Here is a 12881-nt window from a genome sequence, read left to right as displayed (position 1 = left end):
GTTTTGACTGTGTCTGGATGATTTCACTGAGCTCAAACACGCAGGGTCACAATTGACCGAAGGATTAAAAGGGGAGTGTATATATATATATACCGTATATATTTATACTATACTGTACTGTATATGTTGATGTATTGTCTTTTCGGAAAAGCGCCCAGCAGGGGGCGCACTTTCCCCACTTAAACCAGCGGGAAAATTCTGGTGAAAGTGCTGCATCTCTCCTGCTGAAGCTGCTGTGACTGCAGTTTTAAAATCATATTCTAATTCATTCCCTAAATGCTAAAATAAAGATCCTATTTTTACATCGTAGAAGGAACAAGTCACATTTCAGCATCCACAGTAGAATATGCACTCATTTTTTCCCCCCAACATTCTACGATAAACCATGGCTACTTTTGATTTTAACCTTCATCTTAGCATCCAGTGTGCTAATTTCTGGAAAATGATTTTCTCACATAGTTGCAGTTTATGGATAAATTAATACACTTACATAAAAGTGATGAAACGGTGTTTTGGACCTTTAATGAATTGCGTCACATTGTAATTAAAAACACGATTTCTTTGAACCACAGTCCTAATTAACTTGAATAAACTGGCTGCAGGGCTTTTTAAAACCATTTGTAAAATAAAACTGTAAAGGCTATAGTCATACATCCATGTATGTACTGTACATTCATCCTTTCTCGCCCCCCCATCCCCCTTTCCCTTTGATCCAATAGAATCTTTGAACGGACCAAAGCAGCAGCGGGAGCATGGATGTGTGCGTGTATGGAGTCGTCCTCCACTGTGTGGCTCTGCTCCCACCTGCAGTCAAAGGCGTCTTCTTTCAACAGATCCCTCCAACTCTGAGCGATGCAGAGTCAGAGGCTGAGGAGCCGCTGCTGCTGCTGGGATCCTGCTGTGATGGAGGAGGGGGCTGCTGGGAGGTACAAAGCCAAGAGTGTCTTTTTATAAACCTGAATCTCTTGCATCAGAAATGATCCGTCTCCTAAATAAGGTCTGTTATTGTCAGCAAACTCTAACTCAAACGGATTGCACCGCATCCGCAGAAACGAACCCTCGGAGACACACACGTACACAGCTTTTTACATCTTTCTGAGGACTCTTGATGACATAATGCATTCCCCAGCCTCACCCCCCACATCTACCTGCCAAAATCTGACCTAACCCAACTCTGACCTCAAATCTTAGTCCTCACACAGCCTTCTAGGGCCAAAATGTCCTCACTTTACTAGTGAAATGCTTGTCCTGGTGCTGGTGTCCTGGTGACCTTTTCAGCATGTAGAACAACACACAGACACTTTAAATCAGTAGTGATAAAGAAGATCGACGAAACTCCAGAAAATAATAATCTGCAAGGTTGAAATGACACAAATGCTCCTCCAAATAGTTCAGACTGCAGATCATTAATATTAAACATGTTTACCAGACATGTTCTGTCTGTGAGGGACTCTACTGTCACAGCACCCTGCTGAAGAAAGTCCTGCTCTGAGTTACTCACCTTTATATCATTTCTAGACAGTGTACAAGCAGTAGCAGAGAAAATACTTTACTGCTGGTGTCAACACACACACACACACACACACACACACACACACACACACACACACACACACACACACACACACACCCATTAATTTAATAATAACAGAGGTGAGGTGTGAAGACGACAGGCGCCGCTGAGGTCAGGACATTTCTGTTGTTCTTCGTCCTCCCCAGAGGACCTTGACGGGCTACAACACTCAAGAATTCCAGTAGCTGCCGCCTAGATCAGTATGTGAATGCTGTTGGAATCGCCATCATGCTCTCCTGTTATGGTGCAGCCACCCCTGCCCCAAAGCAGCTGCCCTGGCAGGCGTCCACCTGGCGTCCCGTCTTTATTTCCAGTCCAATGTTGGATGTTGAAGCAACGAGAATGAAGAAAACCAAAATGAAACCACAACTCTATTCATATCTCATCTGATAAGATCAAAAATGTACATAAAACCGGAGCTAGACCCCCACTAAACAAGCAACGGTGGCAGGAAATCCTCCTTTCAACAGGAAGAAACCTTGAGCAGGACCAGGCTCAACCCTCCTGCTGATGGACGCCTGGTTAAAGGAGGCAGAGATGAGACGGGGGAGGGAAGGACAATGCATCCCCCCCATCCCCGGGATGCACTCAAACAGTGTTCCAGACCATCCACATTAATACGTCTGTGCCCGGGGCGGCGTCCCGTCCTCACAGGAAGTGATGGTGAGATGTGAGGACACATGATCAGAGACGCGTTTGATGTCCTTCCCACTGATGTCATCATTCATACTGAAGTTTGGGCTCCGCGTGGCTGACCTGGAACTGAACCTGGCCGGCAGCGCAACAACGAGACGGTGTGAGACTGGGGAGCGAGGTCGGGGGGGGGGGGGGGGGGGGGGGGGGGGGGGTCAGTGAGTCTCACAGGAAAAAAATCTCCTTCTTCCTAACCTAAACCTTGAGTGGAGATTATTGACATGAGGCCAAAGTGTGGCCCAAGGACCCCTTATGGTCGCCCCCCCCCCCCCTATTGTGAGGCATCCTCACTCTGGATTGACGTTAAATTCTAACTATGATTCACCATTTTCATTTCATCCAGATTCCTTCCTTAAGGGGCCGACACGAGGGTGCACCACCAGAAACCCCGGCTCCACATCCTCGTCGCTCCCGTCCAGAATCTGAAAACATCCCGTCAATCATCTCCTGACAGGAATCTTGAAACATTAGAGCAGATGCGCACATCTGCGGCACCTTACGTAAGCCTCAGACGCCACAAAGGTACCGGATCCTGTCAGGGAGACGGCGCCAAAGCAATAACGCGCACAGCAGACGGCTATAAAGCCCGCTCGTCCTCCCCCGCGCTGCAGAACATGCTAATGAGGGCATTAATAAAGGATGTGGATCCATTTTTAATGATCTGCTGGCCCCTTTAGCTCCAAATCTGACTTTTGTGTCCACTTTTGAGTGTGTGCACCCCCCCCCCTGTCTCTCTCTCTCTCAATGTTTGTTTTTTGAAAGAGACTTGCAAATCTGCTCTTTTTCTATTTTTTCTTGTATTTGTTGTTTTTTTTGCCTGCACCAGCAAACTGTCGCATAAACCCTGCGTGTACCTGTGTGACAGGGGGAGACGCAGAGATGAAGGATCAGTCTGTACCGGGAAGATGTGCTCCAGTGGGGAGGGGGGAACAACAGATTGGGGGGGGGGGGGGGGGGCTGGGTTAGTTTGGAGGCAACAAATGCACAGGGTGGAATGCAGAGAAAACAGTAAAAAACAACATGGGGGGGCTCTAAAACTGCACTCCTCTGTTTCGGTGTTTTGTCCTAGACAGCAGCTGCTGAGGTCACCCCCCCCCCGGACACACACTTTTCACCCATGCACACACTGTCATCTCTGTTTTACCAGGGGGGAGTGAGGCTTCGCTCTGCAGCAGCCCTCTCGTCGCCCACTCTCTCCCTCTCTCTCTCTCCCCCCACCCTCTCTCCCGCCTCGTTCCTTCCCATCTGGAAGCAGCAGCACGCAGTTCTTCCCATCAGCTCAGGAGCGCCGGAGTCAGAGAGAGACGCACCAGCGACCGGGACGACAGCCCCGGGAGGCGAGGAGGGGAGGCGGTGACGCGGCTCCGCCGTCGAGAGCGGATCGGTCCAGGTTCCCCAGCGCTCGGAGGCTGACCCTCCACTCTCCCGCAGCCATGGAGGAGATGCTCACCTGCAGCCGCAGCCCTTTCTCCCAGGTGTTTGGGCGTCAGGGTCAGCTCATGAAAGCCAGTGAGTCTGCAAAATACCAAAGTTTTGATTGTTTTCACGACTGTGGCATTCAGCACCTGGAGAGTTACATGATTTCATCAGAAGGAGCCTCAAAGTTCTTGTAAAGACGCAGATTTGTGTAGAATTTGGTGATTTGGGGAGCCATAAGGTGATGAGGGTCCTCGTTTCCAAAACAGGAAATTTCAGCGGCGGCTTTTCTGTTCATTTCTGATTCCTTCTGTTTTATACCTGAGTCAGGGTTTATGTGCGGAGGCTGTTGGAACCTTTGTCTGACCTCTGTTGGGAATTCTCTGCAATAAAATGTTCAATGCAGGTCGCGAATGTCACATCTTTAGCTGTTTGACACGAGTGTTAATGCAGACGGACAGTGAGGCGTCAGGTGTGAACGCGCGTGTGTGTGTGTGAGCGTGTGTGAGTGTGAGTGTGTGTTCTTGTATATCTGTAAGCGACCTGTTATTGGAATTATCGTTCTTGAAATGATTTGAAGCCACAACCCCGTCAGTCAAGGCAAAACAGCAGAATACCAACAATGCATCATTATAATAAGTGTCTAATTATACATACAACTAATGAATGCAGCAAAAATAGTTTAACCACAACAATCAACCCAACAACAATAATACTAATAATTCATGTTATTTGTAATTGTTGTTTTAATGTAGTTTTCAAATGGGATGTAAGCAGTCAGTGACAATCTAAATAAAATAAATAAATAAATAAAGCAGCTTGTGCAGGACCGGGTCCCCCCCCCCATGGTTTCTCATCTCCTCTCCGCAGGAGTAAATCCAAGGTTCCCTGCCCTGTAATTCCTTAAATAACACCTCTCGGCCACGACTGCTGCAGACTCAGGCGTAAACCCTGCGTGGTTGTTGTCGCCCACCGTGCAGCAACGCCTCTTTGTTTGCGTTGAGCTGCGCGTTTGTGTGTTTTTAAGGCCATCAATAAATGAGGGCCGGCTCCGGGCGCCTGTCCTCCGCGTCAGCCTTCTCACTTGTTGAGCGGTTTCATCGGAGGCTCCTCTGTGATGGGCGGTTTGTCTGCCTGCCTGTCTCACTCATAATCAGGCCACCTTTGATTCCACGGCTTTGCTGATCCCAGCGGCTTAGAGGAAGGACGCAGACTTTAAATGCAATCAATGGACTCTCTGGGGCTCATCCCTGGAACATTTTCCAAAGGGGCAACTTTTTAGTCCCGACTTTGGCCCCTCCAGGTGTGAGAGTCCGACCAAAGACGGCCACATGCAGCAGCTGTGCGCGCCGGCATTATCCCTGCTCGTGTTGTGCTGAATTCCAGCCTTCCTCTCCAGTTAGCCATGCTCTTTGAAGCTCGCTGCCTGTCTGCAATTCGGAATACGGGAGAGGGGAGCGAAGGGGAGAGGATGGGGCTCATGAAGCGAGCAGGCTGCACATTGTGTGAAGAAGAGATTGGTGTTTCTCCTCTATTTTTAGCAACAACCTTACATACTGTTACACAGCTGCTGGAAGACTAATCCACAGCCGTGCCGCACTGGAAATATCTGGGCGCTAATTAGCTGAGGATTTCGTCTTTCCTTCTTTTTTTTGTTATCCGCGGTTGTCACCCATCATTGGATCAGAGCCCTCCGGCTGTATGAATCCATTACATGACTGCTGCACATGCAGAACCGCTTGAATATTAACATCCTTCTGGTGCCGCCCTTGCAGGATAAACACTTCCCTCGGATCGTGTTCACCTGGCAGCGCCACGTGAACACGATCCTCAGTCCTGGTCGTCCCCGCACGGGAGCGATTCAGCCTGTGGGTTCAACACATCTGCAGGCTTCTGCATTAACGTTTGATCAATGTGTGTGTGTGTGTGTGTGTGTGTGTGTGTGTGTGCGTCTGGAGACCATCCAAGGTCAATATCTTGCTCCAAAACTGAAAATGAAAAAGTTCCCCTTTTTTTTAAGAATCGAACCTCAACAGGTTCTCGCTCAATAGCAGCGAAACCATTTGAAGGGCGCCCGGGGAGACGAACGGGAAGTTGGATCGATGCCGCCGCCGCCGCCACCGCCGCCGCTGGGGGTTTGTGGCATTTGCTCACTTTCAGCAACAGCTTCCTGTTTGGTCAGCCAAGATCTCCCTGGCCTGATTTGCCAGCTGGTGACGTGAATCTTGACCGTCGTCGTTCCATCACGTCGTCGTTCTCCTGATGCACGTGTGGAGGAGGACTCGTGTCTTTGAAGCTCCACCGATGCCCTGATGCTGATTTATTCCGCTCCCGTGTTTCTCAGATGAGGTTGAGGATGAATTTAAAACGACAACGTATTCTCTCTGCCTTGGTGATCCGAACGTGCTTTCAGGTTATTCCTCGCTCAGTGCAACACACTCCGGCCCCGTCTGAAGCGATTAATTCCTTCTTCCGCTCGTGTGAAGGCTCCAGCGCGCTCCATCCTTCCCCGCACCTCCTCACCCAGCGGGCCTGAGTGCAGTGAGAGATTAGCTTCACGCTCCTGGTATTGCTAATCATGTAGGCGAAGTCACGTTGTGCTGAGGTAACTTTTCTTCCTGGCCGGCCCTGATCCGACATCTGGGGATTCAAACAGGACATTAAAGCCTCAAACCAGCTTCACCAAACACGAAAAGCACAATGACAAACCGCGGCGATGCTACGGGCCATTTGTAGCGCCATTATTAGACATCAGGCGCTCAGATCATCACAGAAACCGTTGAAAGGCACCGCATATGTCATTTTTTCACAATTTCCTTTACTGACCGCCTACAAAGAGCTTATGTCTGATCACAAGGTTTGAGTCCAAACGGAAGAAAAATCCCATTACTGTACAGTTACATAAGATGGAACGATGTGCGTAGCGCCAGGCCCGGTTAGTGACCGGTCAGCGGGCTCCTCTTCCTCACCCGGCTCACATGGGGAACCTGCTGTAGACCCGTTCACCCAGACAACCATGCAGAAGACAGGAGTCATCCCTTTGTCCCGTGGGCGCTGAGAACCGCTTAAATGTTCGTTCAGTCAGGTCGATTAGTCGAGCTGTTTTTAAAGAAAACACTTTATTCCGAACTCCTCCACTCCGGAGGAGAACTGCTGCCAGGGCAGACCTTTGAACAGCAGAGCGCGGGACACCTTCAGCTCTCTTAAATCCCCTTTCACCTGTGTTTTCAGCTCTGAATCGGACATCTCCGGCTTCCATTAACCTTCAGACGAGCGCGAGCGCCGCCCGAGGAGCTCTGCTGAAAGCTTCTGGGGTCAGCAGATTCTGTCTCTCCGTCCCCTCCGACTCATTTTGTTCCCGCCTGAATTTTCCAGTTGAACCTTTATGTGTTGCGGAACGTTCCGTCACATTCTGGGCCTATCGGGACGCTCTCAATGGGTTTGAACTCCTTCGGTGTTTACTCGAGGTGTCAAAGGGAAGCAACGGTGACAGGTTTAATCTGACGTGCAGTGGATCAAGTTACTGTAAGATTTGGCATCGGGGAGGTGATAGAAAAATCGTCCTGTCAAGGACGTTAGAGTCGGCGGCAGCTGCAACTCCAGCCCTCTTGCAGATGTCACATTTCATGCAGAAGTAGTTTCTGTGACATTTTAACTTTCTTGGCTTCCTGCTCTACTACAACCCTGATTAGATTTTTAATAGAAAATCAATAAGCATGGCGGCGCCATATTCACTGTGTCGCCGCATAAGCTGCTTCGCAGCGGCCAAAAGGCCCGATTCGCACAGCAGCTGATGGGAGACTCGCATCGCGGCTGAATTACTGGCGTTAAATTACTGCACATTAAACTCGGGAGGGAGCTCATAATAAACACGCTAACTTCAGACGGATGCCGGTCAAGTTTCCTAACTCAGGAAGTGTTTGGCCTGAAAATGGGGGGACAATTTGTTTCTTTGCCAGAAGTAACTAGCTACACATAATGTTGGGGGGGGACAATCCCATAAAAATATTTTAATGTCCATTTTGTAAAGACCATTTGCTTTTTATCCTTTGTCCTTTCTGCTGAAGAAGTTGTAAAAGTTGCCTCTTCCAACAGGCAAAGTTGTGTGTTTTTATACAAGTTCTTGTTACAATTCATGAAAATATGTGAAAAGTGCTGCATTTATTAAGGAGAACCTTCGGATTTGTTACCAAATAGTGCCTGCTATGCTAGCAAGCTAGCACTTTTGTGTCACTAGACACAATAGATGTAAAGAAGGACTTTAGCTTTGATGTCTGTTCTAATGGTAAATATCTGACACCTATCAGGCAGTTTTTAACTCCATATTCCAAAAAAACCGACAGTGCCGATTCACAGTATAGATTCAGATTAACGCTTGACAAAGTGCCGGTTTAAGTCTATTTCTGGGATAATGGGGAGTCCTGGTATTTTTAGGACAAACAATTTTTTTCTTCTGGCTCATCTGCATGTCAGCGTAATCCACATTAATCGCTGGAAATTGATTATGTGTGCAGAAGTGCTTGTTTCTCTGTGTGTTCTGCGTTCCTGCCATAATGACACGTGTTCTCGTCTCTTTCCGGCGGATACCTTTTCCAAGGCGGTTGGACGATTCGTCAGCGGCGGCGCGTGATTGTTCCGCCAATCCCGTCGCTCTCTCCTCTCTAATCCTTCACTTTTCTGCTTGTAAATCTTCACTTCAGGCGAATCGAGACAATCCATCTCCGCCGAGCTCCGCTCTGTGAGACATGAGATCGGGGATGATAAATGCTCAGACTTTAATCCAAATCTCATACAGGATTACAAGCCAGTTGCACATTTATAGTAAAGCCATAGATCCTGCAGTGGTGACGTAGAGAAGACTGCAGCATTCAGGCTGTCTTTGAAGTAAAACTAAAACAAAGAAAATAGCATTTAGACGCACTTTCCCGGTCATATAGAGGCATTAATTCATAGTTATATGAGGGTTATTCATCAATCCAAATGATCATTCTGTTGCTAGTAGAATAGATGGTAGTATAGCAACTGTGGTTACTTAATGGTTATTCTATGATTACTACATCTTTAAATAAGCAATAATTATTGTGCCATTGTGTGGATTTAAGTAAGATAGACAGGAGTGCTGCATCTGTGTGCCAACATTAGCTACAGTAAATACAAGTGACCCGCCCTTCAGTTCATTCAGTCCAGTATTTATCCTAGAGCCAGAATGTTTAGCATATTTAGCAAAGACAGCTCCTCGGGCAGCATCTATGTTAACTTTTCTGCATGTCTATGCGGTATTTGCTGCTCCCTCGCTGCCAGTGGTGCAGGAATTATCATCTCTTTTGACAATAAAAGCCTCATTCAGTTTCAGGTTCATCAAGAACAGAGACCCTGACCTAAACTAAGGTCACAGCAGAGCTCTGGTATTTTCCAGATGTGTGCAGAGGCTTTAAATCTCACCTCCCAGTCTAATTATCACGACCCGCCGGAGCTAATCTCACTCTGACTGAAGTGTTGAGGACAGGTGAGCCGTCAGACTGAGCTGAAGCGAGCTTAATGAAACCAGAGGTCACTCTCACGGGGCCAGTTTTCTGTTCCATTCAGCAGAAGAGGCTTAGAAGGAACGTCCAGAAACATCCAACATTATCAAGTTTCGCTAGGAAAGCCTTTTCTCATAAAACAATATCCAGTCCTTGGCTTCTCCAGCTCGGCTTCAGATGCACCAACACGTCCACGACGGCTCCGGCAGCAATTTCCTGCGCTCTCGATTGCAGTAATCTGTTTGGGAATGCATGGAGCATCTACCCGGAGTTCAGTGAGAGTGCATAATCCTGTTAAGAGAGTGGTGGCAAATCATTTCACAGCGGAGCTGTTTTTCTTTTTTCGCTTTTTGCCCCCCCCCCCCCCCCCATCTATCTTTAAGATTCAGAGCGCGTCGTGGAGAGAAGCAGAAGAAGAGCGCCTCGCCCTTTTGAAGGGGAACTTTGAACTGGGGTTCAGAGGTGTTTGCGCGGGGGTGTGTGTCTGTGCACTCCATAAACAAATGACAATCAGTTTCTCCAGCAAACGCAGGCAGGCGCTCATGCCCCCCACCCCCCCCCACCCTCCCCTTCCATACTTGGCCTACATACACACTTTGACAGTGCTCACAAAGGAAGTTTGGAGAGTTCAGACCACCCAGAAAGCCACGCAAGCACTCGGTGAAGACGCAGTGTTTAGTCTCTCGGCCCTCCCGTCTGTGCCACGTTCGTCCGCCTGAGCCCGTTTGGAGCCCCCCCGACCAGAGTGACATCATCAGAAGACGACGCCACCAGTGCACACGCAACCTCCGGCCAATTATGTCAGACCTGCCCCCCCCCCCCCCCGCCACTGTACCCAGACATCGCATGTCTTGTTTTTTCTCTCCCCCCCGTGCAAGAGCTGAAACTGGTCTGTGATCTGCAGGATGTTGCGAGGAGCGTGGCGGCGCAGCGCCAGAGCGAGAGATGAAGAGAAGGTTCGGTGGCACAGAGACACGAGGAGGACGCTGCTGGAGGCGGAAGCGGGCCAGCCTGAGAGTCCCTCCATGGGAACACACACACACACACACACACACACACACACACACACACACACACACACACACACACACACACACACACTTCTCTTTAAAGTGAGCCACCTCCAGGAAGCCACGTCTCATTTCTGCTCCTCTCTCTTTATTCCGCCCATTACAGCAGTAACAGATGCGATTAGTGCAGTTTAATGAGCTCTGCAGAGATGAGAGCTCAGCTCGCCACTTTCACTTCACAGCCTCAGACCCCCCCCCCCCCCCCCCCCCAGGCTTCAGCTCCACTGAGCGAGTGATGCCATGTTCCCGTGCCTGTCTCTGTCTCCTTAACGCCAGCACGTCCATCCTGCAGGCCCAGTTCACCTCGCCTCAACTTGGTGGTACCGGATCTCTCCCCACTGACTCATTAATGCTGTTAATCATGTTAAAGATCTCAGGGTAAAGAATCAGTAAACCTACTCAAGATATGTCACACTAAGTTAGCTCATTTACTGCTATCAGCTAATTAATCCCTTTTAGTAGGCCTGAGAAACTCGACGGACTATTCGCAGTGGGAAAGACAGGCTAAATGAATTGTTATAGTGGGATTGAGAGAACAACTGGACTGGTTTGGGTGGGAAAGAGAAATAAAAGAGACTGGTTATAATGGAACTGACACGCTAACTAGACGTGTTGAGGCCAAAGGAGCTGGTTTGGTGGTTTCAGACTGTAGCTGTGTTTCATTTTCATATATGTGACTCTTCTAACTTCTCATTCCCACTGAGCCTGGCAGGACCCTCTGTGCTTGCTGGTCAGGTGATCCACGAGAACATCAGACTGCGGTCCTCCTCTCAGTCTTCTCTTTAACCATGCAGCTCTGTAGACGTTGGCCTCGTTTTCCCGCGTTCGCCTCTGCAGATTCTGTGCTGATGCTTGACGCAGGGACTTATTTTGCAACTCTTTTGTTTGCCCACCTTGTTTTCTCCCAAGAGCCCCCACATTCTCAGTCTTTAGAAGCCCAACACACATCAGAAGATCAGACATAATATGCACACACTCAGCATGACACAGAAACGTCCTACTGCTGTTATCTTATCATTCAAATGTCAAGAGACAAAACCTTGTGTACGTGTTAACTGTTGGGCTCATTTTATTCTTTTATGACTCAAAGGCAAAGTTAATGACTGTAATTTTGGCGTCACTGACATAAACGGAAGCGCATCTGACTGTTACAGCTTTTACCGCATCTTTCACTAGGGGGCAGTGTTGTCTCGGTTAAATCGGTTTACATGTCTTACATTTATTAATAGTTCTCACAAAAAAATTAATTGTATTTCCCCTTATTCAAAAATATCACATTTACTTTACTGTAGATTTAGTAGTTAATCTAGTAATTAATTCAAATTTTTTTTGTTTTATTTTGTTAGAATATCATTTATGCATTAAAATGCCTGTTTCGATTCCAGCACAAATAAGCAGGACACTTGAGTATAAATGATAAGCACCGGATGTTTTATTTTCACCAATATTTAGAAAGAATATTTGTGATTATTGTCTGGAAAGATTAATTTAATCTTTCTGATAATTAAAAAAAACAAAACAATAACCACATTAATAAGATTTTATAAATGAATGCAAGAATACCTTTAACGGTTTTACAAAGACAATCAAGTTTAGGCCAAATGTGTCTCTATCATTTAGAATTTGGGATGAATAATAAATCAAGGACAAATAAAGTAAAACATTAAATTCGCTTAAAAATGAGGACCATGTTTAAGGCAGCCTATAATAATTACTACATTTGTTCCATAATAAGGATGATTTAAATGTGACACTCTTTTTTCTTTTATAAACAACATCAGAATGATGAAATCTGACTTGTGTTTGGTATAAAACTGTAAAAGCAGGTACCAGAACTTCTATTTTCAGCCCCAAACACCAGCTGCTTCCCTTTTTTCTTGACTTGAACCTTCTTTCCTAACAGGCTGGGCTCTTGCATTCTTTCATGCAGTTTTCATCTTCACTTATCTTATTTCCCCTGACAGCCACAGTTCTCCTCCCTGAGCTGATAAAGACCCGAGGCTGTGCCGCCGTGGCCTCGCGCTCTCATTTGTTTTCGCTGCTTCCGGCCTACTGGGAGTCATGGGAGCCCCTTTGGGATTTTCCTATGCCGGTTTGGAGCTGGCAGAAAAAGTGGACATGACGGAAAGAGGTGTGGAGATGGGAAAAGGAGGCTCGAGCCGCCCAGATCTCATTTTTCTCTGCATGGCTCAGCCCCACCAGCAGCTTTGACTGTGTATCTGCTCCCGTTTGCAAATTACACACGACACTATTGATTTACTATACTTATGGGATCTAAATCTATTGATCACGTGTAACATTTCTCATCGGTTTTTGCTTTCAAACCATTTTGATTCTCCCGTGTTGGTTTATCAATCCCAGGCTCGTCGACCGAACTGTTGATCGTTAAGACATCGACGCTTCAGTGACGGTTTCTGCTCCTGGAAAATCATTTGGCCTCTTGAATGAATGAATGAATCTTTTCCTCATTTCCACAGTCTTCCTCTTCAGCCTCCCCTGAGCTGCCGTCACACTCGCCACGTCTCCTCCTGGTCTGCTCAGAAATGTCAACAGCAGTGACAGATTTCCTCTGTAGTTATGATTGCGTAACGCAAAAATCTGTACGTT

At 47.5% G+C, this 12881-nt stretch overlaps 1 protein-coding gene across 3 annotated transcripts in view; it reads left to right on the top strand.

The window, feature by feature from the left end:
* The first annotated feature begins 3389 nt into the window (after positions 1-3389).
* Positions 3390-12881, top strand: part of LOC130529682 (kazrin-like) — a 101054-nt gene continuing 91562 nt past the window's right edge. Inside the window, exon 1 of one of the 3 annotated variants that reach the window (XM_057040144.1) lies at positions 3390-3775. In XM_057040144.1, the coding sequence (XP_056896124.1) occupies positions 3700-3775 (76 nt within the window). In that variant the 5' untranslated portion in view covers positions 3390-3699. The remainder of the gene's footprint in view (positions 3776-12881) is intronic. The other 2 variants (XM_057040143.1, XM_057040145.1) reach the window with 2 other exon arrangements.

The sequence above is a fragment of the Takifugu flavidus genome, chromosome 8, assembly GCF_003711565.1.
Source record: "Takifugu flavidus isolate HTHZ2018 chromosome 8, ASM371156v2, whole genome shotgun sequence".
NCBI classification, from domain to species: Eukaryota; Metazoa; Chordata; class Actinopteri; order Tetraodontiformes; family Tetraodontidae; genus Takifugu; species Takifugu flavidus.
Note: the sequence above shows the minus strand (reverse complement) of the source record. Positions and strands in the feature narration are given on the sequence as shown.